Source organism: Palaemon carinicauda, chromosome 6 (assembly GCF_036898095.1).
Source record: "Palaemon carinicauda isolate YSFRI2023 chromosome 6, ASM3689809v2, whole genome shotgun sequence".
Classification (NCBI taxonomy): domain Eukaryota; kingdom Metazoa; phylum Arthropoda; class Malacostraca; order Decapoda; family Palaemonidae; genus Palaemon; species Palaemon carinicauda.
Window position 1 is genome coordinate 42,925,204 of NC_090730.1, and position 20,822 is coordinate 42,946,025.

Below are 20,822 nucleotides of genomic sequence, written 5' to 3' on the forward strand. Positions count from 1 at the left end.
TGCTAAACTTCCGGAAGGCTATGATGAATGAGTCAGCGGACTGATTTCTGAATACTTCCAGATGTATACCCCTAGTGATCGGGCATGTGAATAGTATGACATACACCATCTCCGGATTTTGCTTCCCTTCCTTTATCCATAACGCCCCGGTGTAATCCACCCCAGTAATGCTAGCTCCAAAATTGTCACCTGAGTTTTCCCTAGTGGGGGGAGCAACTACATGTGCCTGTCACTACATAACCTAATATGGTCGGCAACAATATTAAATTTCTAACCCTTTTCAACCCTGGATGCAAAAATATTATAAACATTATCAACCCCTACCAACAATTCAATAGTTGATTGATTCTCAACAGGCAAATCAAAATCTTTATCAGGCAAGCTGATATTAGTTTTACATAGCGACTTTAACCTTTGATAGGTACGATGGGTCGTTTGCGACCCCGAGCGTCAAAAACAAACAGGTTTTTCTCACGTGACTAACCCCCGTGACTGAATTTGTGGGTGATCGACCTGCAGGAGGTGTCTCCCCTACACGCTCTAGTAGTGTCCAGATGTGCATTGCTGTAGCTGTACTCCTTCCCCGATTTCTGAGACGCGTCGGGGTCGTTCGCGACCGAGTTTACCCTTCTAAGGTAGTTTGCATAATTATTAAAGTTATTACGTATTATGAAATTGTCGTAGAATGGTGCAAACTTGTATAGGGTTATCAGTTGTGGAAAGTCTTGGTGGATTGTTTGGCTACCATGTGCATGATTTTTTTTTTTAGTTAAAAATGTCGTTCATCACCACGAGGACCATTTTACCGCGAGTGCCCCTTTTTCATTTTTTTTTAATTTTTTTTGCCAAGTCATTTTTCCGTAAGATATTGCCAAATAGGGTCGGAAAACTTTTGCTTGTTTAGTGTTGGAAAGTGTGTCTAGATGATCTGGCTACCCATGCATGACTTTGTTTTTGTCAGATACGACGTAGTTATTGGTATATTGGGTATTTAACTGCGGTTACCAATTTCTGTTTTTTTTTTCAATATTTGTAAAAATTTACTACGTAGTAAGGAATTGCTGTATATTATTCATTTTTTTTTTCATGTTTATGTGTTAGAAAGTGTGCCTTGATGGTTGGGCTAACACGTGCATGTCTTTTTTTTTTATCTGAGATGCCGTATATTAGAATGTCGGGCATTTTACCGCGAGTGTTCCCCTTTTTCATTTTTTTTTCATTTTTGTGCCAAGTTTTTTTTTCTGTAAGATATTGCGAAATAGTGTCGTAAAACTTTTGCTTTTTTAGTGTTTGGAAAGTGTGTCTAGATGATCTGGCTAACCCATGCGTGATTTTGTTTTTGTCAGATACGACGTAGTTATTGGTAATATTGGGTATTTTAACTGCGGTTGCTAATTTCTGTTTTTTTTTCAATATTTGTAAAAATTTACTACGTAGTAAGGAATTGCCGTATATTATTGATTTTTTTTCATGTTTATGTGTTAGAAAGTGTGCCTTGATGGTTGGGTAACACGTGCATGTCTTTTTCTTATGTGAGATGCCGTATATTAGAATGTTGGGCATTTTTTCCGCGAGTGCCCCTTTTTATTTGTTTTGCATTTTTTTGCTTAGTCATGTTACCGTAAGGAATTGGCAAGTAGTGTCGCAAAACTTATATTTTTATAGTGTTGGAAAGTGTTTCTAGATGATCTGGCTACCCATGCCTATTTTTTTAGCCAGATATGGCGTATATATAAGTCTGTGTTCGATTTTCCTGTGATTGCCATTTTCTCGTTTTTTCCCATTTCTTTCAAAATTACTACGTACTAAGGAACTATCACAGAGTAATATTTCATTTATATGTTTATTTGTCGGAAAATGTGCCTTGACGGTTTGCCTAGCACGTGGCTGAAATTTTTTTTTTCTGAAATGCCGTATATTAGAATGGCCATTTTTCCACGAGTGCCCCTTTTTATTTGTTTTGCATTTTTTTGCTTAGTCATGTTACCGTAAGGAATTGGCAAGTAGTGTCGCAAAACTTATAATTTTATAGTGTTGGAAAGTATTTCTAGATGATCTGGCTACCCATGCCTATCTTTTTTTTAGCCAGATATGGCGTATATATAGGTATGTGTTCGATTTTCCTGTGATTGCCATTTTTTCGTTTTTTTCCCAATTCTTTCAAAATTACTACGTACTAAGGAACTATCACAGAGTAATGATTCCTCTAGATGTTTATTTGTCGGAAAATTTTGTTAACTTTTTTTTGATTGAATATCATTAATTTTTTTTAGCTAAAATATTATATTGTTTTACATTTTTTTTTTTCGATTTTATTTCCCTTCAAAAAAATTTTTTTGGGTCAGAATTTTAATTTTATAGTCGTAAAATAATCGTCAATTATCCAGCAACCCACCATACAATTTTTATGCATATCCAATAATAATTAGATTAGTAAATAACACCTTGAAATTGACATACCCTTCCTACATTTCAAGTGGCAAATTAGGGAGTCTGAGTCAGTGTGGTTGGCGGCCATTTTGTGGACATATCCGAAGCGTAAGCTGCCCTATCTATATATATTCTTGTTCCCTATAGAATTTGTGATATTTTGGTATATTTTTACCTGCATAAATATAATATTATATATCAAATATATGTATCTTTTTACGAAATTTCTAAGTACTCAAAAAATTACCTTTAGATATGGCCCCTGATATAAATGTAATTTACAAAATAATGAAGATTTTTTTACATACTTCTATTTTAGGATAACATATGTTTATTCCCTAAAAAAATTAGCCACTTCCTATTTCATTTGGGTACCCAAAAAAATTCATGAAATTTGGACAAATTTTTTTGGCCAAAAAAAGTTACCCTTTTTTTCTCATTTCAGATCTTCACCTCCATGGGTCTGACTTCATCCAAAATACATCAAGATGTGTCCTAAACATTCAAGAATCAATTCCTAAAAGGAATTGTGTATATATGTATAAACTTTTTTTTTATGAATTTTTATGTCAGGTCTTTTTTTTTCTACTTAATTCTTTAAAATATTTATAATAAATAGTTTTTTCTGCAGATGAGTAGTATTTATCTTTACAGTTGTTTTAAGCATGCATTGAAGTTTTTTTTTGGCAAAAGAAAAAAGGAGGTTACTGCAAAAACTGATTTTTCAAGAATTTTTTTTGGCGTCGGGGTCGTTCGTGTCCGAGTATACCCTTAAAGGGGTGTCCGAAGAGCGTACCTATCCAGGGTTAAGCTTCTCTTAACGTCGAATTTCTTCGCATATTCTGGCAGCTCATCCACCACTATGCAGTCCATTATTATCAACTTGCCTTTATGTGGTATGGCGACACTTATCAACTCGTATTCATGAACAGGTTTACTAGCTAGATAACCTGTCACGGCAATCTTTTCAATTCCGTTGGACCTATAATGCAGTCTCTCTAGAGCCGATCTTTTAATAAATGTCCTCTCGGCACAAGTATCCAACAGCCCTCTAAGTCGTACCATTTGACCTTTCTTCCCTTTTAGAGGAATTGTTGCTGTTGTTAATATGGATTGCTTACTTGATTTATTTGGTTTCTCCTGCTCATTTACTGATAGTGTTCCCACTTGTACACCACTTTGTTTATTCTTGCTTTGCTTTGTTGTTTGGTCCCTATCACATAAGATGCGATGATGTCTCAAATTACAACCATTATTGCAACTTGATTTGTCACAATCCACACTAAAATGTTTCTTAGAAGCACACACAAAACATAACTGCAAAGCTCTGATATGATTGAACCTTTCATCTCTGGTTGCGTAAGTTTTGCACTGAGTCCACCAATGTTCTTTATCACAAAGAGCACATCTTGTGGATTGGTAATGACTGGACTTATTCACATTTCCCTTGGTTTTCAGTCTAACAGCTTGGGATTGATTTACCGTGAATGTAGATATTGACGACAGAGTTTCAGTTTTATTTACATCAGTTGAAACAAAAGTTCTTAGATTGCGAATCTCCTCTTCTAGGTATTTCCTAAAGGTGTCTAATACCAACCAATCGTCTCCACACCTACGCTTCACAGTCTCACTCACGCTTTGAGGCAATTTGGTATAGAGCAAAATAACATAAAGTTCATTTAATTCCAGCCTTTCACTTTCCAGCGATCTTATTGAGCATTCAAAATTAGCTCTGAAAGTTTGCAATGATTCTGAATTGGCAGCAGGAGACTGCATTTCTAGCAATCTTCTCACCAGAACCTGCTTAATTTCATCTCTTTCCATAAGTGGATAGGAGAAGAGCTACAGCTTGTGGATAATTAGCGGCCTCAAATTTAAATCCCGAGATTAATTTCGAAGCTTCTCCTGTGAGTGCACTTCGTAAATATGAAAACTTCTGAATTGGTTCCAAGTCTTTCCGCTGGTGTACTGACACCTCGTATAGTTCCCAGAAGGAATTTCATTCTAATATATCTCCAGAGTAATGCGGAAGATCCAGTTTGGGTAATCTAATACCGGCTCTGGGTAGTGGCGGTGGTTGCATTAGAGGATTTAGTAATTTCAAATTATTAGTAATAGAGCTATTGAGTTTGCCGATATGTGTACAGACTTCTCTTGCATATTCAGCTTGATTTATCATTTCATCAGAAATTTCTTCTTCTTCAACTAAATCCAGAATTTGTTCATCCAAAGCAAGAACTTTGTTCAGATTATCTAAAATAGAATCCCTAAGGGAAGTTATAGCATCAATATCTGTTGAATTGATCACTTCGGTCATCTTCCCAATAAAACGTATGATAACGGATTTATAACCGCCACGTCTACGCTTCAACGACTCCATTGTGACAAGACCAAACTCAAACAATACAAATAAAATATATTCAAATTCTCAATAAATAATAAATATGCATCCAACTGGGTTCAAAAGTTTTAAATTAGAAAATTTCCCAAAGGTGATTCATCACCCAATAATTTTCACGCAAATTAAACAATGACAAGGAGAAATTTTATACGTGGGTAGTGGAATGTGCAGGCCCTGTCCCATACTTACCCCAGCCCTAAATCTGAAGGGGAAGGACCACGATCCTACCCACCTTCTACCACCCTTTACTTTTCACATATTTGTTTGACTCAATGCAAATACGTTGAGCTAACGCCTTGTAGCTTTTATGATTGAAATTAATTCCATCTCTGGCTACATCACCCTCTGATAATAAGGTAGGGATCACCCTAATTCTTGTATCTCGCTTTAACTTCCTGTTTAAACAGTTTTTTCCTCTTTTGATAGTTTTCGGCAGAGGTTCTAGATGGTGTTTTACGTATTTCTATTAACATAACAAAAACTTCTGAATTATTGATTGTATGTAGACTCCCTACCAATCCTAGAATATTTTTGTGAACACTATTCACCAGGTTAGGGTTATCTCCTGGTACATCTATGTCATTGCTACCTATGAACAAGATAGTGATACTAGGCCCATAGGTAGTAAGTTCGGTTATCAAGCCAGGTGTCCATAAGGTTGGTTGTAACCGCCCCTGGTCTCCCATATGTCCTATATTCTAAGGGTTCAAATAATGGCGATCTACAACAAAAAAAAAAAACAATTCTCCATGTGGGGTGACATGAGAATGTTCCACAACAGCTACTTTACGTTTCATTATTAAATTGTTGAATGAGAGATATTCTAACAAAAGAAAATTTACATTAATTCAAAGTAAAGGAAAATAACATAACCGAATTTAAGACTTAAAGCAAGCAGGACAAGGCCTTACTAATTTAATCAAACTTCATATCAGAAACCGTTGTAATCAAGCCTGAAATGCCTCTAACCTACAAATAGCGCGAAAATAAAAGCCATTTACTGTTTCTTACGACACCACACAAAGAGAAAGGGTTAATCCCGTCTAGTTATGTAAGCAGGGTACCGCATACCAATTTAACGAAACGCGCAAAAACAAAAGAATTCAACAAGGTTAGGGAGGGTAAGCATTAACAGCAAAACTTCAACACAACATAGTTATTAGCAGAAAAACCCTGCGTAAATGTCCAACATAATCACCAACGGTATTAATCGTGCATGTGACTAAACCAAAATATTATTATATGACCGGCCTTCAAACTTTAGAAACTATCGAAAAATCTCACAAATCCTGGTCACGGCACCAAATATCGTTACTTATTAGGGTCAAACAAGCAACAACATATAATGACTTCAGTCATTCATGAAATTACTAATTACCAGATTCTTTAAGAGAACTCAAGACCCTTTCTCTACATTAGGAATTCATTGCGTTGTGTTACAAAGATAAATGGTCATACTATATTCTGTTGAGGTTTTTGCCCCAGTTATTACTTACTTGGTTTCATATGAAGTTCTTGCCAAGTTCGGATTACCACGATACCACATATATATATATTTAATTTTACCCAGTCACGGAATCCCACGCACAGATATGCATATCCAATAGCGATTTATCCCATTCAAGGTAACTAAATATTATAAGATACTCATCCAAACTTCGGTTGATTAATTCATCCACTTCATTGTTTGCTGGGAAGGAACGGGATCGTTAATCAAAGTGAAATCCTCCTCACTCTGATTAAGTTCACTGAAGATTATGCTACAAGCGTTGAGAAGTGACAGGCAGCAACTGTCCCGATTTACCTTTTCTGCCTTTGTCGTAAACATAATGCGTTCGTTCTCGCTCCCAAAGTCCTAACTTCCGCTTCGTTCGCCCACGACAAAAGAAAACAACAAACGAACGAAACTAACTATTCAACGCAAACCGAACGAAACTATTCAAACATCTTACATCGCATTGTTAACCAGCTATACAACTATTCACAAGACAAAATTCCTTGGTAACAATGCTTATTATAATTATATATAAACAAAACCTTCATTTGTACAGAAACCTGCACATTTCCACTTAACGCAATGTAATATAAAAGAACATTTTCCATATACAATATGAACATGGATATTCAATAACAATTGATTTCCCATGTCGTTATTGTAAGTAACGACATATATGTGTATATATATATATATATATATATATATATATATATATATATATATATATATATATATATATATATATATATATTATATATATATATATATATATATATATATTTAATATTTATTTATATATGTATATATATATACATATATATATATATATATATATATATATATATATATATATATATATATATATATATATATATATATATATATTTATATGTATATATATATATATATATAATATATATATATATATATATATATATATATATATATATTATATATATATATATATATATATATATATATATATATATATTTTATATACACCTTTGACCCCTCATTGCACGTATTGAACGTCCAGTAATTAAATCATTTCTCTCTTTGATTTTGCTATTTACCTATATGGAAATGTAACAATATATGGATAGCAATAAATATCACGCTATTGAGTTATATTATATGAAAAACCATAAATTCCTATTTTTTATGGTTTTTGAGCTGAGGCGAGTTCAGGAAAATGTCCTGAATGTGACGAGCCGAGAGAAGGTCGGGATTCAAAGACAGGATGAAAGCAACTGAGTAACTTTATTACAGACACTCGCTTTTATTTACAAAACTCAATGCAACAGTAAATTTCTTGTTCAACCAACAGCGTACCATTTAACAGTTAACGGTGAGAAAAAACAGACACTTTATTTCAGGTTCAATGCAACAGGAAATTTCCTGTTCAACTGATACCACACTGGTTAACAGTTAACGGTGAGAAAAACATACATGTTATTTCAGGTTCTTTTTAGTGCGAGGGGAGAGTGAAGATACAAGCATAATATATACACAAAATGGAATGTCGTTACTATGTACAATCGTATGACACACGGTTGGTACAGTCCAAAGTTAAGATTTGGGGCTTAAATACCAGATGATTTAGGGAGGTGTTGGTGCTCAGTGGGATATATATACCATCTATATTTTCAATTTGAAAATCTTGCAAAATTTCAAAAAAATTCTGCTTTTTCCTTCTATAAATCATTATATAAATAAATCATTGGACATTCCCAACTGTAAAGAAAAAAAAAAGTCCTAATTCTCTGGGTTAATATTTTTTTTTTCTCTCTCTCTCTCTCTCTCTCTCTCTCTCTCTCTCTCTCTCTCTCTCTCTCTCTCTCTCTCTCTCTCTCTCTCTCATTTATGATGTAGTTGAGGTAACTTAATCTTAGATATAATATCGTTCTCTCTTAACACATTTGTTTAAAATCTAGTTACTTTCAAACGCGAAGGAGCTTATCTCATTTCTTGAACTAAATCATTTCCATTTGGGAATCACACAAATTTTATGTCGTGAGTCACGGCTTTTATTCAAGAACATTTTTTTTCGTGGTCTTATACATAACAAGATCAGTTTCATCATTTGGACTAAGGATCCAAGTCTAAACTCATGATTATATTGCTTTCCATGAAATATACTAATCTAAACGTTGAATTATGAATTTTAGAATAAATAAATCGTTAATATTTTAATACATTTTCTTTTCTAGACGAATTTTACTTTTGCATTTGTTTTTCTGTAATAGGTTGATTTCTTTATCTTCAGGTTACGGTTGAAGTTTGCTTGATAATAACAACAGTTTAGTATATTAAAACACCATATAATCATTATAATTCACAACTGTTGATAGAAATTTCTTTCTTTATTGTTGATATAACCACAAATGGATGTATTGCACATGGTGTTAACAAAGTCTGGGTACTCAGGAAATATCACTATTTTATTCATTTATGTTATTTTTCCTCTCCAGATCGAATGATGTTCTGTCTAAAATATTGTTCATCAACATTAGATTCATATAGAATTGTTTAGTTTTAAAAGTATACGTTAATCTCCTGTAAACCTAGCCTTTGCAGACACCCTGCATAATCCACAAGAAGAAGAAAAAGCAATTTTACCGACTTCATAACATTTTGAACTTATCAAATAAGTATTTTTAACGCAGCCTAAAATCTATGTTGTTGCACTTTGCAAGAAGGGGGAGGAATTACAAAGGTCTACGAAACTGCCCTTTGCATTTTTTATTTCATCGGAGGTAGTTTGTGTTTGTGCATAGATGGAATATTTATTAATCTATCGATTTAATATTATCAAACTTCAGTTAACTTACGAGAATTTAGCTGACGACTGATAGATTTTGACTTTGCCCGTCACATAACTAACGATGCTGTCTCGATTTGCTTAGACTTGATTTCTTAGAAAAGACAATGTCAAACTCTAGCCGAATTTATAAATTTGTTTAATGTCTAATGTGACATAATTCAGACAGAGTATCTTTAATATTTTGGTACTTAAAGATGATAGAGAAATAATTCATATTTTTTTTTTAAGCTGACTTTTGCTAAGAACTCTTAAGATCAGGAAAGTTTAGGATTGAATGTCTTTTGCCATTGGTCTTAAATCAAAGGCTTCTCAATATAGCGTTTAAGGGATTATTTTTACAATACGCTTTTAGATGAAACATAGAGAAAGAGGCATTTCCTGCAAACACCAGAGAGGAAAATATCTGGTATATTGATCTTCTTCAACTTCAGATAGTAAATCTATTATTCTACAAGTAATTTTGGGACACCATTAATGATAGATGTTATTAGATTAATTTTGACAGAATGGAGATACTTTATCATATGAAATGTGGATAAGAGAAGAAAAACGAAACAAAATGTTTAGAAAAGGATATGAAAAGAAAACATTACATTTGCTATTCTTGCGGCTATTTCAACTATATTCTCCAATACGACAATACCAAGAAGTGATTCACACACATATCTAACCTAAAATAGAACAGATATAATTATGAAAATTCAATTTGTCTATAATTCTATCAGTGAAAATACCGGTAATTATTAAAAAAAAAGAAAAAAAAAACCTATTTCCTTTATATCAAAGTCAAAGACACACGGCTTGGTCATTTTCATTGGGCATCGCAGTAATACCGTCTCTGTGGGCTAGGAATAAGTTGTGAAGCCGAGGTGGGAGGCAGGGTGGGGGATGGGAGGTCGCGTGGCAGAGAGGAGAAGAGGCTTGGGCACTGGTTGTGTGAACCTGTTCTGGTCACTATTGTAATATTTGATAACCCAAAAACACTCCTTAGTCTACTGCCCATACAGTAAGTGAACTTTGATTATTAAGCCTTTTACAAGTAGATTATATACACAGTATATTTTGACCTCATTAAAAATTCTGTAATTTCTCTTTAGAGGGATTTGTTCCAGAAGGTAAGAGATCTCTTCTTACACGCAGCTGATAAATAAAATGATGTCGAAAATCCTTGCAAGTTATCCACCATAAATCCACACAAGAAATATAACTCCATCCAGCATAACAACAGATTATGATCGCTTACAAAAACCAATTAAATTATTCATCATCCGAAAAATAAGATTATTCAAGTTGCAGAGATAATGAATTATTATTATTATTGTTATTATTGTTATTATTATTATTTATAAGATGTAATGTCACACGATCACTAGGATATAAGAAAGTCCCTAGAAATACAATGTTAAGCTAAAACCAGAAACATTAAGCTCAACTCTAACTTTAGTTTTTTGTGATCAGCGGAGACACTTTTGTACAACGCCAACTGATCATCTTATGGTTCCCCGAGAAACCCAATTCACCCCAGTACCATCACATTCTTTTTATCTTTCTGTTTTTATTCCGAGGATGAAAACAGAAACTGTTCCTTTTTAAGCGTTTCAGATAATATTTTTTCTAGTAATTAGAACAGGATTATTACTTCTGTTGAAATTTGCGGTTCATGACTAATATGTCATTAGTAGGTAGTAGGTTGGCAAGGGCACCAGCCACCCGTTGAGGTACTACCGATAGAGAGTTATTGGTTCCTTTAACTGACCAGACTACTACATTGGATCCTTCTCTCAGGTTACGGCTCATTATCCTTTTACATACACATGCACCGAATAGTCTGGAATAATTTTTTTCATATTCTCCTCTGTCATACACCTGGAAACACTGAAATTGTGTCATATTCTCCAGTCATAGTGTTATTATTATTATTATCATTATTATTATTATTATTATTATCATTATTATTATTAAATGCTAAGCTACAACCCTAGTTGGAGAAGAAGGATGCTATATGCCCAGGGGCCCCAACAGGGAAAATAGCTCAGTGGGGAAAGGAAATAAGGAAAAATAGAATATTCTATGAATACTAATAACATTAAAAAATATATTTCCTATATAAACCATAAAAACTTTAACAAAACAAGAGGAAGAGAAACTAGAAAGAACAGTGTGCCCAAGTGTACCCTCAAGCAAGAAAACGCTTAGATTACCAAACATTTCCTCCTCGCTCAAGGGGTTAACTACTGGAATGTAATTGTTCAGTGGCTACTTTCCTCTTGGTAAGGGTAGAAGGGTCTCTTTAGCTATGGTAAAAAGCTCTTCTAGGAGAAGAGCACTCCAAAATCAAACCATTGCGCTCTAGTCTTGGGTAGTGCGATAGTCTCTGTACCATGGCCTTTCCGTGTCTTGGGGTAGAGTTCTCTTGCTTGATGGTACACAAGAAAACTCTTAGATTACCAAACATTTCTTCCTCGCTCAAGGGGTTAACTACTGTAATGTAATTGTTCAGTGGCTACTTTCTTCTTGGTGAGGGTAGAAGGGTCTCTTCAGCTATGGTAAAAAGCTCTTCTTGGAGAAGGGCACTCCAAAATCAAACCATTGTTCTCTAGTCTTAGGTAGTGACATAGCCTCTGTACCATTGCCTTTCCCTGTCTTGAGGTAGAGTTCTCTTCCTTGACGATACACTATCTTATTTCTCTTCCCATTTTTTTTCTAAAGTTTTTTATAGTTTATATATGAAAAAACATATTTTAATGTTGTTACTTTTAAAATATTTTATTTTAATTGCTAATTACTTCGCTTGTAGTTTCCTTATTTTCTTTCCTCACTTGGCTCGTTTCCCTGTTGCAGCCTGCAGGCTTCTATATTCTGCTTTTCCATCAAGGGTTGTTGCTTAGCAAATAATAATAATAATGATAATAATAATAATAATATTAATAATAATAATAATAATAATAATAATAATAATAATAATAATAATAATAATAATTGCTGCGGTATAGTGCAAAGGTTTTGGCAATGAATGGGAAATCTTTTGCTCTAAATTCCAGAATTGCTGGATCAAGAGTGAGTCAGTAATCTTTTTGAAGGACTCTGTTAAGATAAAGAGGACTGGTTACTGTTTAATTGAATTGGCTAAATTAATCTTTTTTCAACTATTAATGTTTTTCTGTTCTCTGGATGCAATATTTACCATTAATTTCGAATACAATTAACTATTACTTAAGAATCCTATATGAAATGCTTTTGTTTGCACAGTAGATCATTCAAGGTAGGTCTTCAGAATTAGAAAGTATATAAAATAGATGAGGTTCCAGCCCCATATCAAAAACTTTAATACCTTCAGATATTAGCATGTTGCCACCCCACACCCTTGAATCACTGTAACGGACAAAATTCTCAACAATACAAACTTTCCCCTTACGTTATCATCAACTGGATTATTGAACAGAAGAAACAGTAAAACAAATCATAATCTTGCAACTATATTTCCTACAAACTAAAATACTTAATACACAATCAACAACATTCAAATAACCTTATACTTATTATTGGTCCTTAAATTATAATTCTTAAAACTACACTTATATAAAACCATCTCAAATAAACCCCCTAAACGTAATATTCAATATAGGAAACCAGCCGCACTAAAAGAAAATATAAATAAAAAAAACACCAAGAACAATACCACAACCACACACACACACACACACACACACACACACACACACACACACACACACACACATATATATATATATATATATATATATATATATATATATATATATATATATATATATATATAGATATATATATATATATATATACACATGGACACGCTTCCAGATAAGCTGAAAAATCTTTTGATTTACGGCAATGACACAACTGGATGGCATACGATAACCTTCCTCCTAACACAATTAACACCGATTGAGTCCAAATACAAAAAAGCAGTCATTTCCAAGTTCTAATATTAGCAGGGTCAAAATTCATTAATCCTCATACAAGCAATCTCCAAAATGAGGAATTATGGTCATTCTTAGCTATCTAAACTGTCGCACTATAACCAGAGATAAATAATAAACTTTTTCACTATCATACACAATCACGACTAGCAAGGATAAACAGAATTGTACTTACTGATAAAATAAATAATCACTTCCAAAGCTGGCAAAATAAATATAAAATCCAGCGCCCACAAGCAAAACTGCCTCTGTCAGCAGTTAATCAAAAAAAGCATTCGCTTAAGACATTCATCACTCTCCTAAAGTAGCTACCAAAAATAAGCAAAAAACCTCAATTACACCAACAGTCTTTCTCACAACAAACAATCATTTGGTAAAACAAAACGCAAATTAGAAAGCAATAAAATGATCCTCCATAGCGTAAGCTCTCTAATACATCACACCAAAAGCTCATATTCTAAGTGTGAACTCGAGTCACTCTTATGAAAGACCTCATGATTCCCGAGGAAGATGAAGATGACAAAGCAGCATTAGTAGAGGGAAAAAATGGAAAATTGGGCTAAGGTATATTATTTTAATTTGAAAAATTAATTTTAAACTTATCTTTTTGAAAGTGAATTAATTGTCAGGACAAAAGTCACTGGTTCTTGAGTAGTTTATGAACTTGGCTTAAAATATTTAATTAGAAGACAGAGAGAGAGAGAGAGAGAGAGAGAGAGAGAGAGAGAGAGAGAGAGAGAGAGAGAGAGAGAGAGAGAGAGAGAGAGAGAGAGAGGTTGATGAATGCGAGGCTGGGAAAAGAAATAAACCCCAATGGGTCTTGGTCTCCAAGCATCACTAAAACGTCATTCACCATTTAAAGTTAGATCACATATTTGACTCCAGTCCAACGCTTTCTTGAAAGAGTGGTTTATTGAGAGCCAGTGGTGCTGGACGATCCATATTTCTTTCCACATATTTTAGTGTAGGCTAAATGTAAACTGAAGGTTCTCTTCGACCAAAATATATGTTGACTTACACTATAATAAAAAACTGAATTGAAATCGTAAGCAGATTTTATCTCTTTGGCTATATATTAAGCTTCTTTTATAATTCATTTCTATTAAGTTATGTTTCCTAATCAATATAGTGCATTATTATTATTATTATTATTATTATTATTATTATTATTATTATTATTATTATTATTATTATTATTATTATTAGCAGCCAAGATACAACCTTAGTTGGAAAAGCCAGACGGTATAGGCCCAAGGGGTCAAATAGGGAAAAATTTATCCCAACGAGCAAAGGAAATAAGGAAATAAATACACTACAATTGAAAATTTAAATGTTTTGAGAACATTAACATTAAAATAGATCTTTCATTTATAAACGATCAAAACTTAAAAAAACAACAACAAGAGGAAAAGAACTCTAACCCAAGACAGTGGCAGACCCTGGTACAGAGTGTCCTCCTTATAGAGCTTCTTGTCATAGCTAAAGAGTCTTTTTTTTTTTATCTTAAAAGGAAGAAAGTAGCCGTTGAACCGGTACAGTGCAGTAGTTAACCCCTTAAGTGAAGAAGAATTGTTTGGTAATCTCAGTCTTGTCAGGAGTATGAGGACAGAAGAGAATATATAAAGAATAGGCCAAACTATTCGGTGCATGTGTAGGCAAAAGAAAAATGAGCTGTAACTTGAGAGCGGGATCCAATATAACAATGTATGGGCAGTCAATGGACCCATCATGTGGTTGGTGCCTTGACTAACCTACTACCTACTACTACATAACGTAATGTATAATGTAATGTAAATATTTTTCCTTTATACTACAGATTTTTGTGTTAAAAATTTTGCTGCAAAATTTCATATCAACCTGCTATTGACACGGCATTATTTACTTTCTTTAAATAGATGGAGAAAACAATATTTATTTTTCCTAAAAAAGTATATTTCCATTTGAAGAAATAAACACATAAACAATGCTTGAAACATTGGCTTTGAGCGCCTTTATCCTAGTTATAACAATTTTAGGCCATTTGAACTTGATATAATATTAGTAAAAGTTCAGCATTAGGACTTCGCTTTATTTCTCAAGGGTAAGGATTTCTTCGTTCAAGAAATAGTGTACCCAAAATGTCCCATTTAACACAAACATATAGAGCAGAGCAGTCTGCGGAAATCAGAAAAGACTTGACAAGAATGGAAGTAGGAGAAATGAACAAAAAGAGAATTTCATCAACTTCTTGGAGTAATTGTAGAGATTTCACCAATTCTATACACCTTAAAATATGCCGCTAAAGGAGACTTGCGCTGATGTGAGATAACACCTAGACAGGTACCTGCCAAAATGCGGGATAATCCAGAACCCGTTCAAGATGTGTTTTTTGTAATTGCGACAAGAAAGCTATCTTTGCATACCAATATTTTGAAGTTTTATTGAAAGTATGAGTGTGCTTCTTTTTGAGAGAGAGAGAGAGAGAGAGAGAGAGAGAGAGAGAGAGAGAGAGAGAGAGAGAGAGAGAGAGAGAGAGAGAGATGTTTATAATTACTGAATTAGAAAAGGAATAGATTTTGGTACCAAAGTGTAGCAAAAGTGTCATACCTTTTTTTATGGGAAAAATTCATGATTCCATTATTATGTATTTGACATTATAACAAAATTTAACTAATGCGCTAGAGGTTACGGACGCTTCATATTTAACTAGGATTTTGAAATTCTTTCTACCACAAATTGAAAGTCAATCTTTATATCTCCATACGTTTCTGCACTTAGCTCAGAATTAGGATATGTGCCTTTTATCTTAGATAAATAAATAATTACCCGTAACAATAGTTGAGAATCCATTTGTATGATGTGCATAAAATAAATTCTCTTTCATTCTTGGCATCCTACAAATGAAGAAGTTTTTGTTTCTTCTTTTCCAGGATTCTTTATTCATGTCCTTCCGAATATCCTTTCCAGCCCTGCACGAAACAACCCGGTAGATTACCTTGTGAACCAAAAGAAGGAAAAGCGGAAGTGTATGATAATAAAAGGGACTGTCACATCGAAGAAGAATAATTTCTTTTATACGGGATCGTAGGGACACTTTTGACGGTTCCGAGGATGGAGGCTAGACTGGACCCTACCTCTTCTGATAATAGAGTTATAAAGTAGAATTTAAAATGAAGTAAATAATAAACTCCGAGTTCTAAAGGTCGTACAAAATGTGGCCAAATACAGTAGATATTTTCCTTGGAGAGCAATCTCTCTCTCTCTCTCTCTCTCTCTCTCTCTCTCTCTCTCTCTCCTCTCTCTCTCTCTCTCTCTCTCTCTCTCTCTCTCTCTCTCTCTCTCTTCACTTCCAATCCGACAAAACTAAACTTGGCCATGAAATACTTCACTGTATAACATCAAAAGCTACGTTTTTTTATGCTTGAATGCATTTACTTGTACAAGTACCATGTTTGCTTCAGTATACGATCTCTACTTTGAGGAAGAGCATATCATATGTCATCATCTGTCATATGATAAGACTGTTTACGCTCTCTCCCAAATACAGAAATTAATTCAGGTTTTATTCCCTCTACCAATAATTCCATCTAATTTATAATTATCGTGATATTCGGGGAAGGTTATAGCTCCTGTAGAGCTTTCTCTTCCAAGACCGTCTCCAATCTTAAGAATAAATATTTTTATGTTTATCATCACGAAGAGTAACTGGTAATTTACCCCGCTTAAATCATCAAACGAATAATAATAATAATAATAATAATAATAATAATAATAATAATAATAATAATAATAATAATAATAATAATAATAATAATAATAATTTAGAGATTTTACTTACACGGTTTCTCGGCAATTTTGCTGCATGCTCAAGATCATATGGGTATCATTATTCTGAGCCCATGCACACACATACAAATTTATGTATATATTTATATATAAATACACACAGATATATATATATATATATATATATATATATATATATATATATATATATATATATATATATATATATATATATATATATATATATATATATATATATACACACACACACACACACACACATATATATATATATATATATATATATATATATATATATATATATATATATATATATATATATATATAAATATATATAATGTATGTATATATATACTGTACATACAATATTCCCTCGCCATACCTCGGCTCATGTTTCGCGGCCTCAGTGCATTGCTGGTTTTTAGATATATACGTGTTTTTAATTTTGTGTATTTCCTGCTTAACCGCACAAACCTGTGAGATACGACAAAAGTGTAATTTTTGATAGAAAAAGCAAGTCGCAGCATACCGCCTTTTCGGCTCTAGCATGAGATCTTACATGGCACATCGCTGGCTGAGAGGCAAGAACAAGTCATCCATTGAGAGCATGGAGAATTGTATCCTAGGTGCTGATTGACCATGGAGCATAGCGTCACCTTGCAGTATCTCGCCTTGCAGCTTCTCCCAAAGGCACATCAGTTGGGTTTACGTCACATTACAGTAACTTTTTATAAAGCTGTGTTAGTGAACCTAAGCTGCATAAGAGGATGTTTATCATTATTGAAAAGGTGAAAATTCTCAATATGTTGAAAGAAGGCAGAAGTTTCATGGAAGTCGGACAACATTAAAACCTCAACAAGTTAACCGTTCACTGCATTAAGAAAGATGAGAAGGATATTATAGTCATTATTCAAGCTAGGTAGTAATATATTCAACAATGAGTCGAACCCCATACTAAGAGAGAGAGAGAGAGAGAGAGAGAGAGAGAGAGAGAGAGAGAGAGAGAGAGAGAGAGAGAGAGAGAGAGAATGTAAAATCAATACTGTTTTATAGTTAAATATCTTTTGAGATATTACTGCTAGAGAGTTGTAGGGCCCTTTGACTGGCCAGACAGTATTACATTGGATACCTTTCTCTGGTTATAGCTGTCTTTTACTTTACTTAAACATACACAGTCTCCTCTGTCCTCATACACTGCCATCACTGAGATTACAAAACTATAATTGTTTAGTAGCTACTTTCCTCTAGTTTAGGGTAGAAACGACTCCTTAGCTATAGTAAGCAGCTCTTCCTGGAGAAGGACACCCCAAAATCAAACCATTGTTCTCAAGTTTTGGGTTGTGCCATAGCCTCTATATCATGATCTTCCACGGCATTAGGGTAGAGTTCTCTTGCCTGAGGGTACACTCAAGCACATTATTCTATCTCATTTCTCTTCCTATTTGTTTTTTTTCTAATTTTCTATAGTTTTACATGAAAGATCTATTTTAGTGTTGTTAATATTCTCAATTATTTCATTCTAATTGTTCACTACCTCTCATGAAGTTCATCTATAACCATATTTCCCTTTCTTACTGGGCTATTCTTCCGCTGTTAATGTCCTTGGGCTTATAACATATTGCTTTTCAAACTATGGTTGTAGCTTAGGTAATAATAATAATAATAATAATAATAATAATAATAATAATAATAATAATAATAATAATAATAATAATAATAATAATAATAATAATAATAATAATGATAATGTTTACAGTAACTGATTATATACTTTTTACTGAGCATACTGTACACAAAGGAAAAATCTATATATTTACCAAGGAACTTTTCCTAATTTTGTGTAGCCAACAAAAAAAAAAAAAAATGGAAAAAAGGGGACTTCTCCTGTCTTCGCTCCTCCCAAACTGACGAGAGACTCAGCTGAGTTTGGTTGATACAGCCAGGGTGCCACAGCCCACCCTCCCCGTTATCCACCACAAATGAAGTTTTATAAGCTGAATCCCTTACTGCCGCTACCTCAACGGTCTTGAGGAAGCAGTAGGGCCTACCGGAACTGCATCACAATCGCTTGCCATTCATTCCTATGTTTAGCATACTCCCTTGCTTCTCTCACATCTATCCTCCTATCACACAGAGCTTTCTTCACTCCATCCATCCACTCAAACCTTGGCTTTTCTCTTTTACTTCTCCCATCAACTCTTCAGTAGACAGGTACTTCCCATTCTCTCTAAATGGCCAAACCACATCAACATATTCATATTCACTCTAGCTGCTATATAATTTCTTACACCTGTTTTCATCCTCACTAATTCGTTCATAATCCTATCTAATCGAGATACACTAGCCATAATCATCAGACCCATCATCTCAAACACATTAAATTTCTCTATCTCCACCACTTTCATTCCCTAAAACTGAGATCCATACATCACAGTTGGTACAATCACTTTTTTTCATATAGAACCCCTCCTAGATTGATTCCTAATTCTCTATTCTTTACCATTCCCTTCAATTCTCCCAACACTTTTCATCCTTCATTCACTCTCTGACATACACCTGCTTGCACTGCACCATTTGTTGCAACAACAGACCCCAAGTACTTAAACGGATCTACTTCCTCAAGTGACTCTTCATTCAACATGACAGTCAACTAACACCGCCCCCTCCCTTCTCATGCATCTCATAACCTTAATCTTACCCACATTACCTCTCAACTTCCTTCTCTCACATACTGTTCCAAACTTGTCACTAATTGACCAAGCTTTTTCTCCGGGTCTGCAACCCGTAGAGAATCATCCGCAAACAACAACTAATCTCCCTCCCACTAATGATCAGTCTCATTTATCAGTTTCAATCCTTGACCAAGCACTCGAGCATTCACCTCTCTCATCACTCCATCAACAAACAAACTGAACAACCATGGCAACATCACATATCCCTGTCTCCGACTCACTCTCACTGGAAACCACTTGCACACTTGATTTCTTATCCTAACAAACGTTTTACTCCCTAAATAGAAACTCTTACCTGCTTGCAACAACCTTCCTCCAATTCCATATAACCTCATCACATTCCACATCGCTTCTCTAATAACTCTACCATATGCTTTCTCCAGAACAGTAAATGCAACATAAACCTCCTTGCCTTTTGCTGAATATTTCTCACATATCTGCTTGACTGTTAAAATATGATTAATACATCTTCTACCTCTTCTAAAGCCACCCTGTACTTCCAAGATTGCATTCTCAGTTCTATCCTTAATCCTGTTGATTAGTACTTTACCATACACTTTTCCAACACCACTCAACAAACTAATACCCCTTGAATTACAACACTCATGCACATCTCCCTTACTTTTAAATAGTGGTACAATACATGCGCACCAAGTTCACTGGTACCAATAACATAAAACACATTAAACAATCTCCCCAACCATTCAAGTACAGTCACACCCCCTTCCTTTAACATCTGCCCTCACACCATCCATACCAGGTGCTTTTCCTACTCTTGTATTATCTAGTGGTCTCTTTACTTCCTTTCTTTTAATACCTTTTTCATTTTCATCTCCCATCACTGGCACATCAACACCTGCAACAGCTATTATTTCTGCTTCCATATTATCATCAATATTCAGTAGCTCTTCAAAATATTCCACCCACCTTTTCCTTGCCTCCTCTCCTTTGAACAACATTCAATTTCCATCTTTCCCCCTGTCTCTTCAATTCTAGAACCACCCTTCCTTACTCTCTTCACTTTTTTTCAAAACTTATTCTCCTCATATGAACGACCCTAACCCCTGACCCAAACCTCTAGTCTGCCACTCTCTTTGCATCAAGTACCTTACGTTTTACTTCTACATTTTTATCTCTAAATCTTTTATATGTCTAGACACTATTACTCTGCAGTCATTCTTTAAATCCCTCT

At 34.1% G+C, this 20,822-nt stretch overlaps 1 protein-coding gene across 1 annotated transcript in view; it reads right to left on the minus strand.

The window, feature by feature from the left end:
- The window catches only part of LOC137642969 (uncharacterized), a 53,793-nt gene extending 33,279 nt beyond the window's left edge, over window positions 1-20,514 (minus strand). Inside the window, exon 1 of the mRNA XM_068375829.1 lies at window positions 20,351-20,514. Coding sequence (XP_068231930.1) covers window positions 20,351-20,514 — 164 coding nt within the window. The remainder of the gene's footprint in view (window positions 1-20,350) is intronic.
- Window positions 20,515-20,822: the final 308 nt, after the last annotated feature.